Here is a 19,079-nt window from a genome sequence, read left to right as displayed (position 1 = left end):
TTTGGACACATTGGTGGCATATGTGCCAATAGACATTCTCACACAGGAACTGTAAAATTAATCATGGATTATTTATGTTTTTATTATAATTAGCCATCTTTTTAAATAAAGCACTTTTCAGCCTGGTTTTGGTAAAAACACAAACCTCTAAACAATTTCACATTTAAATCACATCATAAGTGTGTTCCCAAACTCTCTCATTACAGCCCCTCCTTGGTCGATTTGGATGATAGACCATCAATCAAAGGAGGTCCAGCAGGGAAAATATGCACTTTTATGAGTTTGAATTAATTTTCCTCTGTTATTTTTTGCTAAAGTTTTCTTAACAGTGAGCTGCAGATTTGTTTTACTTCCTTCACCATCCTGATCACTGTGTCCAGTAGCTAAATCAGATTAGCCTTTTATCCATCCATCCATCCATCCATCCATCCATCCATCCATCCATCCATCCATCCATCCATCCATCCATCCATCCATCCATCCATCCATCCATCCATCCATCCATCCATCCATCCATCCATCCACCCACCCATCCATCTATCCATCCATCCATCCATCTCTCCCACTCATTCACTAAGCATTTATAGAAAAGCAGACAATAAAATTGCATGTGACTGTATGAATCGTGAAAGACTGTAGTGTGAAAGCTTTGGGGTCCTCTGGACCTGATAACACTCCGTGGAAATACAAACTGTTTACCATTTAGGCAGATATTGGTACTTTGATCTTGCTTTTCCAAATATTTCCAGTTTCTTGTTGTATAATTTGAAGTTATGCAAAAAAGGGTAAGATTCAATCAATAAAAATAATACACATAATGCTAATGTGTATTTAAACTTCTCACTGAAACCTTCAGCGTTAAAGTATTTAAGCAACACAATAGATCAAATCGGGATCCCTGAGAAAGCTCCAGATTTGTAGTCGTTCAGTGACGTCCAGGCTGCTTCCGACTGAACATAGCATTTTAGTAGAATTATGTCAAGCTCTCTGCATCAGTCAATGCTTACATGACTGTCACATTACAAAGAGGCACATTTTCTGTCTTTTAATAAATATAACTAATTTTGTTTTTTAAGTTTGAGAAATATGAGTCTGCAAATCATAATTTTATTCAAATTGGTAGGAAGATTAGACGAATTAGATCAGACATCTATTTTATTAACCCCTCGAGGGGATTTAGTTTATTACAGTAAAATGTCACAAAAAACATAATTTACAAAGTTTAAAAGAGTACATTGTAGAAAAGTATATAACCAAACCTATATGAACTTTAAAATTCAACTTACATCTATCTACTTGTGTAAAGACTGCAGTTGGCCACAGGCCAGAAAAGGTGCAGACCAGGAAATTACATCAGGCTTCTCTTTCTGAATGTGTCTAGATTTCAACAGTAGAAATAGTCTAGGAGAAACCATATCAAATAACTATGCAGAACTGAAGAAAGTAAAATCCAGGTGTTTCATAATCACGTCACATATTTATGATATAAAAGCTCGTGACAACTGGAACGTACTTTGGAAATATCTACTGTATAAATTTGATGCACGACATAAACTCCTCAACGAGTAATCACAATACTAAAACAGCGTTACTAAGCAACGCAGCTCGAGCTGCTATAAAGGGACGTCCGCGAGGCTGTCTTGACAGGAGGGCGCACAAGACAAGAAGTTGGTGCAGGGTCTGAGCGCGCAGAGCTTTGGGGAAACAGAAACAGGAGTTCAGCGTTCTGACGCAAACACGCACGAGCTATGGACTAAACAGTGTTGAGCTGAGAAGAGCAGCGCAGCAAGTCTCTGTTATAGTTACATTTCACTTAGTTCTGTTATAGTTTCTGCTTTTATCTAATCTTACAGTGACTGGAAACTAAAAAAAAAACATCGTCGGCACCATGAAGCTTTTATTTTTGCCACTTTTAATGGCGCTTATTGCCGTTTCTCAGGTTTTTTGCGAAGATGGTGAGCCAAAAGAAGGAGCTGACTACTGGACGAGCAGTAACCAGATTCAGGTAGCACTGCAGACACTTTAAGTTCTGTTATTTAGCCCATATGTGTCTCTTTGTTACTGAATTGTACAATTTTTTAAATAGGTTCTGTGTCAGGTTCTGAATTTGTCTCACGAAAGACTAACATTAATGTCAAATGAAGTAAAAATCAATTAGTTATTGTTATGTTCCTGCCATATTTTGCAAAAGAAGTATTTTGAGTAACATCTCTGTATTCCTTTTACTTTACCCGCAAATATTGAAGAAGGAAGCATTTAATCAGATCTCTGTTTTCCTTCTGAAAACAGAATTATTCATCATCTTGTATCCTGATTAGTCAGTTTTAGTGCACGATTAAATTTGTCTTGATTAGTATAATAATTCTAGCAGCTATAGTCAAATCTTTATTTCCTACTGGGAAAAGAAATGGTCCATTTTGCAGTGATAAAGTGACACAATAAGAACCTATTTTTCCTTTTCTAATCAGATGTCTGTTTTGGGGACACGGAAGATAATAAAAAAATATTAACAAGTCAGTGGTCTTTAAATTTTAACAGAATAAATCTGTTTAGTTTAATTCAGATTGATCTTAAACCTTCCAAATTTGGGAATTACATAAATTCCAGTCACAAATCACATGTCCTGACTTTGACATTGTGGATTGGAATTGTGCCGAGCCACCACTCCCCCATCCGTAACTGGAGGCTGGGGCCATTTTGCAGATGAATGAGCCCACAGTAAATCATTACAACTTAGTGTACGGGCCATTAGTGGCCCCTAGGTTCAGAGCTAATGTATATTAGAGTAATAGATCTTAAGATAAAAATAGAAACAACTGCTGACACTTGCAATTTCTAAACTGTATAAAGAGTGAACGAAAGAATCCTTAATCTCACGGGTGTTTTAGGTTAATTGCAGTTAAACACATAGTCAAGGCAGTTTCTTAATATGTTACTCTTGGGAAACAATATCAATGGATTTTTACACAGATTTTTTTCTCCCCCATCTGCTCAGGATCACTGGCTCTCCAATGACCCATTCAGAGAAATCCTCCTGAGAATGACGAGAAAGCCGCGGCCACACCAGTTCATCGGTCTGATGGGAAAGCGTTCTATGGGTGAGAACGTGTTCGTTTTATTCACCACAAGCTTCACATCCTAATCATGCTTTTTATGAAATCCTTTCCTTTTACTTTGTCTCTCCACAGCAAACCCACAGATCACCAGAAAAAGTAAGTCACCGTATATGGACTTTCTGTATTCCTGTTAAGAGAATAATGGTCATGCTGATACTTTAGTAGTGACTGTTTAATCCTGTTTGTGAAAGTAGTGGGGAAGTAAAATATGCTAAATTTCAACAAGTTAAGATGTGATAGAAAGATGTTCTGACATATCAGTAGTCTGCAGTGTTCAGTGCTGTGGTTGAAAAGCATTAAGACATGTTTAGTTCTCCTTCTGGCTTGTATTAATGGCATTATGGAGTTAACTGATTTCTATTGTATTAAATCAACCAGAGCCACTGTAAAACCGCAGTGGTTCACCTATTCAGATTTACACAATAGGAGAAAAAGAAATTTCTCTCATATTTCACCCACAGCAATACTGACTGAACGGTTTTTATTGCTGTGGCTCAGATGGAGTGGGTGAAAACAATTTCAGGGTTTAATTAACTAACAACCGGCACAGATTGCTCTACAGAAGGACTTTTTTCTGAATACATCTCTTTTATTTAATGCCTGAATTGGTCAGTTAGGAGGGTGGTCCAAAGCTGTGGGAAAAACAGAAGACATTAAAGGTACTAAAGCAAGCAGGGGGTCTTTAGAGGTAGGGTTCCCTTTTTCTGAATGACTCACCCCCTCACTGATGTAACAGAGCGAGCAGAATTTAATATATATCCAATTGATTCCACTTACCAAATGTGACCATGTCAGTCATCATTAGAGTGAAAGACAATGCAGAGATTAAAGTCCTCAAGGACATGTTGGAATTGGTTGTCCTTCACATGAGGCAACATAGATTTTCACTTGATTCTATACTTCTGAGCAATGCATCGGTTCTTAAGTCAGTTAATCAGCGAAACGCAAATTTTGATGTCTTTTTTGGAGGGATACAGAATCCCCATGAAGCTCTTTTTGGTGTTTCTCACTCTGAAGCAGAGTGAGAAACACAGTTCCTCACTCTGTTTCAGCACCAAGGAACCGATGGTATCCCAGCCCTCCACTCAGACTGACAGCATATTTGTATCCCTATGTTGCAGACATGTTTAAGAACAGCTTTCAGTTTGGGTTCTGGTTCACATGAACTTCACTCTGACACTACAGAGTGATTACATCAGAATTAAATTCTGACGTAATAAATAGCTCCTTCTAAAGGGAAGGAGAAGTTTGAATGCTGCAGTTACAAATAAAAATTAAATTAATAACCCAGCACAAAGTTATGTAACATTTGATTTACTTTCTCGAGAAAAAGCTCTGCCTCCATCAGAGGACATAATCCAGATCTATTTCTGAAATTCCAGACATGAGAAAAACCGACCATCCAAGACCTGCTGGGTTCCAGCCTCTAGTCTAAAGCTTAGTAAAACTAGTGGACTTCGATAATCTATAATTTTAAAACTTCCTCCACAGGACACAAAATCAACTCGTTTGTTGGCCTGATGGGAAAACGGAGCCAAGAAGAACCAGGTGATCTAAATTCTTGTATGCTCTGATCATCTTCAGGCTATTAGCCTAACTCACCCGTTCTAAATCAGTTGCTTCTTTTCCTCCTGCAGAGTCCTACGAATGGAGTACAATACAGATGAACGACCAACGGCGCTAAGTGGCAACTCCTGCTTCAGTCTCAGCTCATCATTCCTCACCCACCTGATGAGTCCCCAACTGGCTTTGTTTTTCTCAAAATGTGTATTGTTGTTAGCCAAATAAAAATGATTGTTTCCACATTGTCGTGATGTAGCAGTGCTCTGTCTGTGCCAGTTTCATCTGTCCCAGCAGAAGGTACACTGGAGGTGTAAGGAAAGTAGGGGCAGCTGTCATTCTCAATGTTCTAAGTGATCTCTGAGAGTTTTCCTCCATCTGCCATGACACAAATGTTGTATGTTGTAGTGGACTACCCAAGCAGAGCTTTACCCTCCAGGGGTATGCTGAAAACTGCACTGCCAACTCCTCCGCATTGTGCCTCGTAGCTGTTTATTTGCAATTGTTTACTGTAGAAATACATCACACAGATGTTCTTACATTTGCTTTCATGTTCTAGGGACTGTCACGTTTTCCACTTGCTTACACCGTGCGAAAAGACTGGATAAATATGTGCTGCAGTGAATTAACAGATATTAAAATTATTTTCTGTAATTGTTGAGCTTCAACTTTCAAGTCGTGTGATTTTTATATTGTGGTGGGGGGAGAATATGAAGGTGGGGTGGGCGAACTCAGGTGGTATTCAACGGTACTGCACAAGCTACAAATGAAAATTCAACAAGTCATTGCAAACATAAACGCAATATAGTGGTATAATACCACCAATCAGTTAGGTTTCACTGTTATGTCTATAATTATTACAGTCACATAGTGAAAAAGAGAAACATAATATGGTCCTTCTCAGTAAATAAAGAAGGGCTATACTAAATTAAACCAAACATTTGAAATATTAAACAGAAAGGTAAAAAAATCTCTTTAGTTACCAAGCGTCAGTACCTTGTCAATTGAAGTAGTTTAGTTAGGTTTTAATTGAAATAACTGACATTTCTAAATTAATAATATTCTCAAACTGAATAAAAATATTTCATGAGCTCAAATGTTATTTTAATGCAGTCAAGTCCTGACATAAATTTATTGTTTATTACAATAGAGATACATAAATTAATACAGAATCTAGTCAAGAAGTTCCTAATCATTATGTTAACTGGTGAAAAGTTGAAATGTTTTCAGTAGCATCTTCTTTTTATGGGATTGTAGAAGGAGATAGAGTCGGGCCGAATTCTACGAATACGCGCCACCTTGATTCTATTACTCTGTCGCCCAGGCGAGTTTTACACATCAGCTGGTTTGAATTGGTTTGCTAAATCGTGTCATGTGCGAAAGCTGCATAGGTCCAGCAAGTCTTTGTCTAAGTCTTTGAACACTGAAAGTGACGCAGTGCGACCCCAGTGTTAATGTAGTGAAATGTACTGCTGGGCACAAAACACTGAAACAACTAGCTGCTGATTTCCTGCTGTTACTCTGCTATACATCTTCAATACATTTTATTTATAGTTGTGATTTCTGCCCATTTAATCCACACAAACTGTCTTTAGGTCTAAAAAATTTATTTTCTTATGTCCCTGTAGTCACATTCTCAAATTTGTATACTGGTTCGTAGACTGACTTACTGCTTTCTTTCAGTCCAGACTGATTTTGGGCAGCATAAAAAACACTAGTTCTTTTATTGAATAACTCAGCAGGAAGATGGAGTTGGAAACGATGTGCAGCTGGTTTTAGTGGTTCATGACAGAAAGAGCACCCTGGGGAATGAATTACAAAAACGAGAAGAGCTGGAGGAACAAGGAAAAAAGAAGTACGCAGAATTAACAAGGTGAAAGTGAGGGCAGCTATGAAGGGTTTAGAAGCTGTAGGTCCAGATGCCAGAACCTTGGAGACATGGAGATGAGTGGAGAGACACAATTCTTGAGAGAGGAGAGAGAGCTATCACTGTATCTTTATTAATCTAAAGAAAACATATGAGTCATAAGATACCCTGAACATATTTGGAGGTTGTGACAGGGTGAGGTGATTAAAGCAGAACAGCTGGAAGAGTTACGGAGAAGGTTAGCAAGACCATCCTCCTCATCCCAACTATAGACTCCATTAAATATGTCACGACAGGAGGTGTCACATGTAGCAGGATTCAACAGCAGAGCATGCACTTTGCATCACTCCTTCAACAACTCATGTTGAAGATAATTTTCTGGAGTTAATGGTCTGTGGATCAGGTAGGCTTATTTAACTATTCCTTTCAAATGTTCACAAGCCCCCAACAATTTCACTGATTCACCTGAAAAAAAAACCTTGGTTTCTTACATTTCCTAGAATTTTCTTATCAGAACAAGCAGACATATGCTGACCAATCTGAACTGCAGTAGCTTTAATAGAATGGACAACACTGGGTTTATATAGTGTTGAAATGAACCAGTTTCCCATCTTTACTGAATCCTGATTACTGCAGAGTGAAACCATCTCTAAAGACTTGCATTTGTAAAGAAATATGAGATTTTGGCTCTTTGTGTGAATTCAGAGACAGTGTGCAGTACACTGTGTGTCGCAACTTGGATCAGGAACTTTTAGATGTGTTCCAGGTCCAACACACCTGAATGGAAGGCTGAATTACCTTACTCATGTTCTCCAGAGTCCTGCTGATGACCTTATTCACGAACTTGGGTGTATTGGAGCATACATATCTAAACCTAGCAGGACAGTGGCCCCTTGGGCATTGAGTTGAAGGCCCTTAGGCCTGCTGCGGTACACATCAGTATTCCAGTGTGATGGAGCTGGATGCTTTGCTCAGCTCATAAAAAGGACACCCATGCCCCCTGGTGTCCATTCTTGGAACACCAGTTGCTTTCAAAGCAATCCCATTTAAATTAAAACATTTCTTCCTGGCACGACCCGTAAATTGGGGCCGGTTTGGATTAATGGATGCAGAAAGATGTGCTATATTACATCTTCACACACTTGAGAACTGTTTTATGCATAGCAGAGAGCTGACTCATGAGTAAGGCCCCCCATGTTTCATACAAGCCAGTGTTGTTGGGTTTTTACCACGAGTCATAAGTTTGATTCCCAATATGCAGATCCATTGCTTAGTAAAAATATCTGTACAATTAAAAGAAAAATAAGACAAATATAAGAAATAAAGAAAATTATTAACTGAGTCACCTATCTGAAAAGAGATGGAGAGAAATCCAAGCATTTCTATCTTTTCTCAAAACAACCAGAACATTGCCTGGGGTTTTTCATTTGTTTTGGGGTCATGTTGATGAGCTGAATCCAAAACTAACATTGGTTTTGCTCAATCAGGTCAACTTTCTAAACTATGGATTTTTTTGGTGATCTGCTCGCATATCTTACAAGCTGTTGAGCTGGATTTAGAAATTTGGATAAATGAGGAACATTTTTTATATATCTTTGGATGAGAGAGACTATATTGCTTTTATCATTTAACATGAGCATCAAAATGTATGACTTGTTCTCACATTTCTTTGCTGAGAATCTGATCAATGAGTGATGAGCAGGAGGAGAGATTTCGTCAGGACAGGAAAGAGACGAAAAATTTTACACAAGGAAGATTCCTTGTGTTTATTACTCAATTTATAGAAATCCATGTTTGTGACATTCAATTAATAAAAGTTCAGAAAACATTTTTTTCCTCCTAAAACCTTTCTTGGATGAGAAATATTAACAGAAATGAACTGATAATGTTCCAATGTAAACAGTTTAGTCAGAAGATCAGATCTCTCAAAAATCAAATCAGAATAAAAACCTGATATGATTGAGAAAAAATTTCATTTTTGAATTCAGTGGTGCCAAATAGTCCTAATTCATTTGAAAACATAGACAACTTCCAAAAAAACATTTTTTTGTAACCCAGTGTTATTATCCCAAAACAACTGATGTTCCTTTAGCCATGCTGAATGGAACAGAGCGCTCAAGTCAGCCACTATACGGAGTTTGTATATTATAAAGTAACATAGACTACATTGAGTATTTCTGATAAGGAAATATGAAAAAACATTTTAAATGGAGCACATAGTTATAATGTAACTTTATCTCACTTTACATTTTGATTCTCTCATAGATCCTTACCCATCTGCTGTTCAATTACTAACTTCTTCACTTGATGGTTTAGATTTTGTGTGATGTTTCTTAAGCTTTTGAAGCAACTTGTAGAAAGAGATGCTCAGTATATACCAGCATGACAAAGAACCAGAGGCTGACAGAGGACCCTGAGACGATTCATGGAGTTTGCTTTTATTTAACAGACCTCCAGTGGTGAACATCAGATAAACCGAACACTGCAGAGCTGCCAGGAGCTCCACACCAACAGAGGGTGAGCTGGATGGTTCTAGGTACAGATGGACTAACGGAGACCACTACGCTGTTCCTCAGAGCGCTAGCAACAAATGGTAGAAAAATGAACAAAATCTGAAGGCTGAAGCTATCTTAGAGCTTCTACACAGCATCATGGGCTGCTTATGCAGCTGTGGACTAAAGGCAGAGAATGTGGGGTCCCAAAGTCAACTCAGTCTCCAGCTGACCTCTGACAGGCATAACAGCCTGACATAATAGGCAGAAACACATAGAAGCTCCGGCCAATCACTGATGTTTGTCAGGTTTGTAGATGGACAGGGTCCGTGCTGACGGGTCAGTGGCGCTGATCCAACGAGGCATCCAGTAATGGGGCAGCCACTGGGCATGGCCCGGGAAGAACTTCTCAAACACCTGTCTGTAGTAATAGGCCTCTTTGGTCCTGGGAGGGTTGTGGGGGAAAGTCTGCTTAGCCTTCTCCATCTGGCTGTTGTTAACCTGGGGAGCACACTGGACCGGTTAGAGTATGGGCTGGCGCAGGTTCAGAAACTACTTCCTGTTGAGCATTCGCCCGCCTTGCAGGCAGTCAATGAGCCTGTTAAATGCTGCAGTGGCTCATGTCATTCAGGTTTCTTCAGTTGTTGTGCTTGGTGGCTGTGGGCAGGACTGATCTCTGTATTACAGGCCTGCTACAGAAGCCTCTGACTGAAGGCAGCATGTTGTTATATTGCTGTCTCCAGAAGAAGCATCCTCTTATGTAGAACAATCTCCAGAGCTTCTCCAACAGACCCCAACAGACCCAGTCATAATAGAACATGTTTACTCGACATGAGTGGCCACAGAGCAGACAGAACATCGTGATCGTAGTAAGGCAGGGATCAGTCCAACAAATCACAGCAAATTTTATCTTATAAAAATAGCTAATGAGAAATGTGAGACAGCAGTGAGTTTAGCAGACATTTTCTTTTCCAGACTATTAAAAAACAGACTGATGATGTGAAGTGAATCTCAACATAAACCTGATGCTATTCATTAGCTGGTTCACTGTCAGCATTGCTAGACTCACACTTACCACAGAGTCCAGATGCTCTTGCAGGTAGGTGTACCAGGACTTCTTCTCAGACATCATACCATCACTGAAGGCTTCCTTCCGTCTCCACAGGATCTCATCAGGAATCAAGTTCAGGCTTTTGAAAGAGTCCCTGAGGAGGTGTTTCTCCACTCCGTCCTGCTCATACAGGTCAAGCAGCTTCATCAAAGCAGCAGAGTGATTCTTCTGCTACACAGAATGGAGCAACTGAGGAACTGACCTTAGGAGTTCTCATCTCCTCAGGAAGTGAAAGGTAGTAGGCTGTGAATCTGTGGTCCAAGAAAGGCACTCTAAGCTCCAAGCTGAAAAAACAGAAATGTGTTTCTATTAACTGTTTTCATTCAACTAGTTAGAATTACATGCTAATTACATGCTTCTTGTGCATGTGGTAGAGTCCCATGAAGAAGTCAGTTAGTAAAGGAGAATCATCCCATTTTATACTACAGGCAAAAAAGAGCAGGAGCTTCTTAAAGAGACAGATTGATATTTACAGCATTTTTATAACAACTTAAGGTAGCATAGTGTGCCTGGAAAATACATAATACTGCTCCTTTAAGTACATCCCCTTCTTCTCTTTGTCCAGAACCATAGAGTGTTTGATGGAGACGACTATAACCAGGGGTTCTTACACTGATCGGATGCTATGTTCAGTTAGCATAAAGTTTGCTCATTGTCTATCTAAATGGTTCCAGTGTGGAGTCATAGTGGAGGTGTGGCAGGTCTTACCCATGTGCAGCGGTGGTCCGATCAGCACGAAGAACATCGAACAGGTAGAGTTCCTTTAAGAGGCGGACGCTCTCCTCTGCTCCTGCTTTGGCACTTGGAGCCTGGAGGAGGAAAGAGCCCAGTTAGCAAAGACTCAGCTGAATTTGACATCCTGCCTTCACAGCTCAGCTAGTTACATTGGCTATAAAAAGTATTTGCCCCCTTGCTTTTTTTATGCTATCACGACAACAAAATCTGGCTTTTTGGAGAAACAAAAGAAAATAATGGAGAAAAAGTTATTGAAAAGTATCAGTCAGAGGATGGGTGCAAAAAATTAAATCTCTAAAGTCCATAACATCTCCTCACAACCTGAGCACTAGTCTATGTGAAGGAGACTAGAAACAGAGGACACCAGGTTACCATGACTATGCTGAAGGAGCTCCAAGCTGTAGCAGATGGAGATGGAGAGAGTCTGCAGACAACCATTGATTCTTTTTATGGGAGAGAGGCGATGAGGAAGTGAGGAAAACTCACATCAAGGCTGGACTAAAGTATGTTTGTCTAAAGGCTCTATGGTCAGGAGGAAGAAACTTCTTTGGTGCTGATGCGATTTTTTTATTAAGATGCTGTTTTTAGAGGACAAAAACACTGCACATCACCACAAACATAACAATCCTTTTGTGAAATATGATGGTGGCAGCAGCTCCTGGAAGGCTCTGAAAGGACAAAGGTCAAATGAATGCTAGGAAATCAAACAGTCAGTTTCTATCTTCCAGAGTGCTTCAGCTTCAGAGAACATTTGTCAAACTGAAGCTTCCAGCTAAACATACACAGAGACGGTCTGAAAACAACAAGGAGGAGGTTCTGGAGTGGCCTAGTCAAAGTCCAGACCTGCTCACAGTTGACCTGACAGAGCTGGAGGAGTTCAGCAGGAAGAATGGAGGAAAAATGTAGCGTTCAGATGAGCAGAGTGACTGAAAGCGATTCACATAGACTCCCTGCTGTGACGGAGCTAGAGGGACAAATACTAAATAGTGACTGTATTTAGTATTTGTCACTTATTTTATGGTATTTATTATTTTTTTTAACCATCATTATTTTTGTAGAAGTTAATTTTCACCTTGATGTCAAAAAGTCTTTTTTGTATTTCTTTTAGTCAAAAATAGTCACATTTTGTTGATCATGATTAATTTGTAAAATAAAAGGATAAATTATGAAGGCGGTGAATGCTTTTTATAGCTACTGGAGATTCAAACTGTAAATAAAAGTACAACTGAGTTACTAATAATACTTCTGGTTACAACATAACATGATTCTGGACTGGATTGTGATGATTTCTATTCAGTGGAACTGAAGTGACATTTATTTTAGTACAAACATAAATCACATGTGAAGCATTTGTGAGCTGAATGATGAACCTCACCTGGAATACTTTAGAAATCTCATCATGCAGTTGCGAGACAGAGAATCAGAGCTGGAGGCTGGTGGTGTAACAGAAAGCTTCCTGGAGAACCTACCTTGTGGAAGTAAAGGTAACCCTGAGTCAGCTCATCAGAGCCCTCTCCAGAGAAGATCACCACGCTGTCTGTCTTCTCCCTGATGTACTTCATTACCAAGTACATCCCTGCCGGGGAGGAAACTTTAATCTTAGCAAGTTTACTTTTACTGTTTCAATGCCTTCAAACGTTACAATATGACTTTTAAGGAGTGGTTAGACAACAGGAGCAGTTCACACCCCATCTGTCGCCCTCTGATCTCACCATGACTCACTGGATACAAGGTCAATTCAAAAAAGTCACTCGGGTGGAAAGAGGAATATGGTAATTGTGAGCACATCAGTCTCATCAGTAAACTCTCCAGGCTGCAGAAATGTACAGCCACAAGTTATTTTCTTAGCAGTCTGGGTGTTGATTCCCCTGAAAACAGAAACCAACTCTAGGCTGATCTGTAGCGGCTTTTTGACTCATTTCTACTGAGGGATGACAAGATGTGCAAAAATTGGAAACAAACAATATCTTGACTGTTTTGAACACACATCGCAAAGATATTTATAGATATACAGCTCTGGCAAAAATGAAAAGTCTACTGTACTGAACCCCATTGAAAACATCCTGGTTATTCCACCAAATATTGATTGCTGAACTCTTCCTGAGTTAAAACATCAATATTGATGTTTCTAAATGAATATGAACTTTATTTGTATTATTTGAGGTCTTAAAGCACTGCATCTTTTTTGTTGTTTTGACAATTTCTCATTTTTTGCAAATAAATACTAAATATTTGCTTGGAATTTCAGAGTTGTTGTCAGTAGTTCATAGAATAAAAGAACGACGTTCATTTTACTCAAACAGCTGTTGGTTAAAGTCGGGAGGTTCTGTCTGCTGCCAGCCATCACTAACCAACAGAGGCTCGAACAGTGGTGATGTCGTAGGTCTCCAGGTGGAAGATGACCTCCTCCACAGCTTTGACTCCTTCCTCTGTGGTGAACTGCACCTCGTGGTGCTCACTGCCGATGTGAGCAGCCACCTGACAACACATAGAACAAACCAGTGGCTCACTGGAATCATCAGAATTTAAACATTTAATGATTGGAGAGTACACCAAAGTTTCTTCCATGAATCAACCACAGATGATTTAAGTTGAAAAATTGCTAAGCTGACCTTTTTAGCAGCCATGACATCAGGACTGTCCTCGGAGCCGATGGAAAATGTCTGAATGGAATACGGCAGCTTCTCCTCTTTGGACAGCTTCAGCAGTATGGCCGCAACCAAACTGGAGTCCAGACCGCCTGACCATCAGACGACACAACAGCAATGACTCCATTTGCACCACCATTCTCTCAAAAAAATTGAATGATCAAAAATGGTCAATTTTATTACACTGTTAGTACTGAGAGAAGTATTTTCTTACAGATTTCTTTCATTTTCTTTCTTTCATTCACATGTGATTTATGTTTGTACTAAAATAAATGTCACTTCTGTTCCACTGAGTAGAAATAAAATAAATCTGTCTGAAAACACTACAGTTTCAGGTCATCAAATAAATTTGAACGCAAAACAAATATTACCAGAGTAAAACAGAAAACCAGTTTTAAAATTAGAGTTTTATTCATGAATAAAACTCTAATTATATAGTGTTTTATATAGTCAGACTATATAAAGCACTATATAAAAAATATAAACACTATATAAAAAATCAATTGCATCCCAAAGCTAGCAGCTCTTAGTTAAACAGAAATTGAGTGGAGAAATTCTGACCCACTCTGCTTTATTTCAGCACATTTTAGGTATTTCTAAATTGTTTAAGGTCAGCATGTCAGTCAGACTAGTCAAGACCTGACAAAATCATTCTGTTTTTATAACCACTCAGGGGTCTAATTGCTGGTGTGCAGACTTTTGTCCTGCTGGAGAACCCAGAATGCCCTGTGCTGTAGTCCACTTTCTGCGCTTGGAGCGCTCTCTGGTTCGCTTGGTGTTCATATATGCATTCTAACCACACCAGATTTCACTTCAACTGGACCCAGACCGAAGTTTATAGAAGAACCAGAGTTAAATTTTTTGGTCCACATCAGAGTTCGACTACACATTCACACTTTCACAAACAAACCGAACTTTCTAGGCAAACCATTGAGTTGGATTAAAGCGAACTGAACAGGGCTGGTGTGCGGATACACCCTATTGTGTTTGTTCTATGATTTCTTGAGTCTGGATTAATTTTCGATCAGATCTGGGTGTGTCTAGTGAGACTGAGCCAGCTTTGGAAAGCATTTTCTCTTCATGGATGAAATAATCATATAAACTACATTTTTAAATTTACAGTCATATTAAATACATTAGAATATCTTGATGAGTTTCATTTGTCAGGTTAAAAATACCTTTAAGCAGGTATTAAACATACTTTTCATTAAGCCCACATTTCTTCTTGTAGAATTGCATTTTTTTACTGGTCAGATGTAAATATTCTAATTTAAAATGTCATGTTTTTATTAGTTGCAACCAGAAAATGATCATCATTAAGAGAAACGTAGGTGTTAGAACACCTACGTTTTTTAACGTAGGTGCAGTTTCATGCAGTTTCATCATGCATGAGATGAATATCACCATTGTCGGATTCAAATGGCAGCAGCTACCTGACAGCAGACATCCGATGCGTCTGTGGGCCATAAGGCGTTTCCTCACAGCGTTTTCAAACAGACTTCTGATGTTGCGTTTCACCGTTTCCTCCCCAAAATCTGGAACACATTGGTTTGATTATAGATAGTATGTCAGAAACTGAAGTCGGTAGAGGAAGTTTCTCACCTGAAGACAGTCCCTCCACCATATTGTACAGGGCGTGCTCCGGCTCTCTGGTACAGCAGTGAAACTGCTCAAGCTGAACCGACTGAACTTTGCCGTTCAGCTTCAAGTCAAAGACTTCAAAGTGGCCAGGGAGGAAGGGAACGATGCTGGTAGCAGTTTCCATGGAGTGGGTGATCTCTACAAGGCCTACAATCAGAAGTACAAGTTAACTCGTGTTCTCTGAGACAACCTCACCAGTTCGTTCAGGTAACTGTTCTAAGCTAACCCAGCACCTTTGGCCTCTGAGCAGACTGCAAGGAAGCCATTGTCAGCGAGGAACTTAAAGAGCGGCCGGACGCCGTACGTGTCTCTCCCCAGGTGGACTTTTCTGTTGGCCGTGTCCAGCAGGATGAAAGCAAATACTCCGTCCAGAAGAGAAGCCATCTTCTGGATTCCAAAGCGGTCATACAGATGAAGCAGAACTTCACCATCTACTTCAGTCTGATAATCAAAGTCAAACTTTGTCTTCAGCTGAAAGGACAAAAAACAGTGGCAGAGTTTGTGATTTACGCTCATCAAAACCATCTGCAAACATTAAAAATACATATAAAAACATACAAATGCCAGAAGTATAACTTTAAAGACATCCCATTCTTAGCAAGTCAACAGATCAGTCTGGGTCCATTAGCTTGTTAGACCAAGGCATGAGAATCATTAACCACTGCTTCACAGGCTAATGGTGGGGTACTTCACCATTAGAATGCATATTTCATTACCATATAACAAATGCATATGTGTTGAACTGTACTGCTGATTGGTCTTAAAAACTAATTCCAACTCTCTAGTGACACTGGTAAACAACCAAAATATTGTCTGCGGTTTTTCATCTGTTTTAGGGTTATGTTGATGAGCTGAATCCAAAATAACATTGGTTTTGCTCAATCAGGTCAACTTTCTGAACTTATGGAGCAACATGAACATCAAAATACATGACTTGTTCTCACATCTGGATTGGTTTGCTGAGAAGCTGATCAATGAGATGAGCAGGAGGAGAGATTCCATCAGGACAGGAAAGAGAGAGAATTTTACATAAGGAAGACATTATGCTCAATTCACATGCACTGACCTTCATCACTGTTTATTATTCAATTTACAAGTTTATATTTAATTAATAAACTGATAGAAAACATTTTTTCTCCTAAAACCTGTTTTTGAAAAAGAAATATTAACAGAAATGAACTAATAATGTCACAAAAATGTAATCAGTTTAGTCAGAAGATCAAGTTTTACGAAAATCAAATTAAAATAAAAACCTGACCTGATTGAGAAAAATGGATATCATTTTTTGATTCACTGGTGCCAAATAGTCCTAATTCAGTTGAAAAACAAAGAAAAAAAAAATCAGACAACTTCCAAAACATTGTTTTTTGTGACCCAGTGCCATTCTTGAACTTACCTGGAGATTGCATGATGCCTGGAAGTCTACAGCTTCTGAGTTTGCAAAAATAAATAAAATAAATAAATCCCTCTGTGCCTCAGATGCACTGGCTTTATGTTCTAATCAGTGTGTTACAATTCCACGAACAATAACTGTGGTATAATTTAGTAGCAATGAACCCTAGTAGCTACTGACAGGGATCATCGGTGGAGAGCAAACTCTGTTACAGCAAACTGTGGTCTGTTTTCAGATTCCATGGTGTTGGTTGGTTTGTCATGCCTGGTTTTATAAAAGCATTTTTATAGCTGTCTTACTGCTTGGTGGTTGTAAATCTCTCCGTTGTAGCAGAGCCACAAGTAAGGGAACTTCTTGACTCGTAGTGGCTGCATACCATACAGCTGGTCCACAATGGCCAGCCGGTGGAAGCCGAAGTAGCAGTTGGTGAAACCGTTGACATTTTCAAAGCGGAAAGCATCAGGGCCCCTGTGAGCGATCTTCATAGCAGACGTGCACTGAACCGACAGACACTCATCGCTGCCAAACAAAGCCCAGATGCCACACATCTTCAACCTACACAGGAAAGAAAGAAAAACAAGAAATGCTCGGAAAAGATATCATGACTCTTTAAGTCTGAGCCGTCCAAAAAGAATCCAACACTGAAGAGGAAGAGTTTTATTAGTTCACATTTTTGAACCCACCAGCTGCAAAAGAAATCTCTTGAGCCACAGACAGCCATGCATTTTTATCAATCTGAAGATTTGTATTGATGACATCCTTCAATTATCAATATCAATATCTGCTTCTCCTGGCTATAGGCGAGGAGATGGTGCCCATCTCCAGCGGTCACTGGGCAAGAAGCGGGACATGTTGAGATTTCATCACCTGGAAACACAACCAGGACAACGTAGAGAGGACAATCAACCTAACAAATGTATTTGGACTGTGGGAAGACCTGGAGAGAACGTAACATCTAGTTTGCATGCTGGTCTTTTAGCATGCAAACTCCATGCTGAAAGACAAAGCCCTGGTTGCTGCAATGCAACTGTGACACCAACATGTTAGCATATTAATCAACATGGGAACATTGATTAATATAAAATAAAACAAAAAAGTCTGTTTTTCCTTTTTCATTAACTGCATCAAAACTTCCACTATTTTTGGGTGGACCCAACCAAAAAATTCTATGCATGTTTTGTAAATTCTATGCATGTTTTGTGTTCAATAACAACTAGATAAAGTTAAATAAGCTTCAGATTTTATGTGTGAATGAATCTGTACTTCCTTAATGTTGGATTTAAAACTGCTGCTGCCTCCATCAAAGGTAGCCACAGTATGGTTTCTCCTTCTAGGCTTCCGTGAAAGAATTACAAAAGGTGAAAACTGGAATCAACAGGTCAGATCAGTCCACAAAGGAAAGTGGAAATATTTTTCAACCAGCAGAAGTCTGCTTGATGTCCCTGACCTCACACAGCTCCATATGTTGGTCTGTCAGAGCTCTGAGGATGCTGGGATGTCCATTTGCTTCCACTTCATCAGCTAACTGAAGGACAAACCGGTGACCTGCTTCCATAGCTTTAAACTTGTCCTAAAAGTGGCAGAAGAGAGACTGAGTCCTCAGAGATGGACAGAGTGCAGCATGTGTACATGGTGGCCTAGAAGCTCCGGTCTGATTAGACAAATTTGCTGGTAAACCATGTAAACAAAGACTCTGCAGTGAACTCTGCTCTCCATTTTTTCAGGACTTTTAAAGTAAAGTGGGAAAAACTTTTTTTTGTGAATTGTCTTTTATCCGGAATGTTTCTGGGAATCTATTTCCTGCATGTTCTCCCTGAGCATACCTGTGTTTTCTATGGGTACTTCTGCTCCCCCTTGACCAAAAACAGGGTGACTGGTCTCTCCAAATTATCCTTATGTGTGAGTGTGTGCATGGTTTCATGTCGTGCGTCTCCGTGTTGCCCTGGTAACCGGTCCAGGGTGTGCCCTCGCCCGTCACTCAGTGCAGGTTCAGCAGGTACTGAACTGGATGGATCAATTTCAAGTCGGTTATAAAAAACTGAGGAGAGACAATGAGATCACGGAAGTGGAACTTTGTCTGTGAAAACAAGTCAGATTCGACTTTTACTCAGGGTTCCACTTGATTCTGAAGTGGAACACATCCATGAACCCGCTGGGGAAACAGCTGCACCTTCCTCATAATGCACGTTCCTCACTATCTTCGTCCTCCTCTTCGTTGTCTTGCTGCGGCGAAGTGAACAGCAGGCTGTTCATGTAACGGCTTCAGTTCACCAAACTAAACCTAAAGTCTTGACAGAAACTATTCATACCGACTGCAGAAATTCAGCTTCGAGGAATCTTTACATCATTAACAGCAGCGAGGAGAGGTAACATACCGTTCACTGTACGAGGATCCAAAACAATCTTCTGACACTTCCTCTCAGTGATGGAACAGCATAACACCGGGCTGCAGCTGCTGCTGAAGCGACAGGAGGGGAACAGGGCTTTGTGGGTTGACTTTTCAAAATAAAAGTGCG

At 39.7% G+C, this 19,079-nt stretch overlaps 2 protein-coding genes across 11 annotated transcripts; one reads left to right on the top strand and one right to left on the bottom strand.

Moving 5' to 3' along the window:
• Window positions 1–1,616: 1,616 nt before the first annotated feature.
• tac1 (tachykinin precursor 1) lies at window positions 1,617–5,332 on the top strand. The gene is made up of 5 exons (XM_055021919.1): window positions 1,617–2,005; window positions 2,996–3,098; window positions 3,189–3,212; window positions 4,608–4,664; window positions 4,754–5,332. Exons 1-5 carry the CDS (start codon window positions 1,889–1,891, stop codon window positions 4,798–4,800), a joined length of 348 nt encoding a protein of 115 aa, XP_054877894.1. The 5' UTR covers window positions 1,617–1,888; the 3' UTR covers window positions 4,801–5,332.
• A 3,633-nt stretch (window positions 5,333–8,965) lies between these two features.
• asns (asparagine synthetase) lies at window positions 8,966–19,031 on the bottom strand. 10 transcript variants are annotated; one of them, XM_055021906.1, is made up of 15 exons: window positions 18,939–19,000; window positions 18,387–18,851; window positions 18,011–18,133; window positions 17,247–17,430; window positions 16,863–17,118; window positions 15,404–15,641; window positions 15,132–15,317; window positions 14,963–15,064; window positions 13,494–13,621; window positions 13,233–13,359; window positions 12,351–12,457; window positions 10,855–10,955; window positions 10,349–10,430; window positions 10,111–10,266; window positions 8,966–9,536 (listed from the first exon to the last, which is right to left on the bottom strand). In XM_055021906.1, the coding sequence occupies exons 4-15, from the start codon at window positions 17,282–17,284 to the stop codon at window positions 9,327–9,329; spliced, it is 1,731 nt and encodes a 576-aa protein (XP_054877881.1). In that variant the 5' UTR covers window positions 17,285–17,430; window positions 18,011–18,133; window positions 18,387–18,851; window positions 18,939–19,000; the 3' UTR covers window positions 8,966–9,326. The 10 variants fall into 10 exon arrangements, with proteins under 10 accessions (XP_054877881.1, XP_054877883.1, XP_054877885.1 ...); XM_055021908.1 differs by lacking the exons at window positions 18,011–18,133; window positions 18,387–18,851 and adding an exon at window positions 16,567–16,601 and having other exon boundaries at window positions 16,940–17,118; window positions 18,939–19,031; XM_055021910.1 differs by lacking the exons at window positions 18,011–18,133; window positions 18,387–18,851 and adding an exon at window positions 16,115–16,137 and having other exon boundaries at window positions 16,940–17,118; window positions 18,939–19,031.
• Window positions 19,032–19,079: the final 48 nt, after the last annotated feature.

The sequence above is a fragment of the Poeciliopsis prolifica genome, unplaced genomic scaffold, assembly GCF_027474105.1.
Source record: "Poeciliopsis prolifica strain line A6 unplaced genomic scaffold, Auburn_PproV2 SCAFFOLD080, whole genome shotgun sequence".
Classification (NCBI taxonomy): domain Eukaryota; kingdom Metazoa; phylum Chordata; class Actinopteri; order Cyprinodontiformes; family Poeciliidae; genus Poeciliopsis; species Poeciliopsis prolifica.
This window is presented reverse-complemented; position numbering and strand designations above follow the sequence as displayed.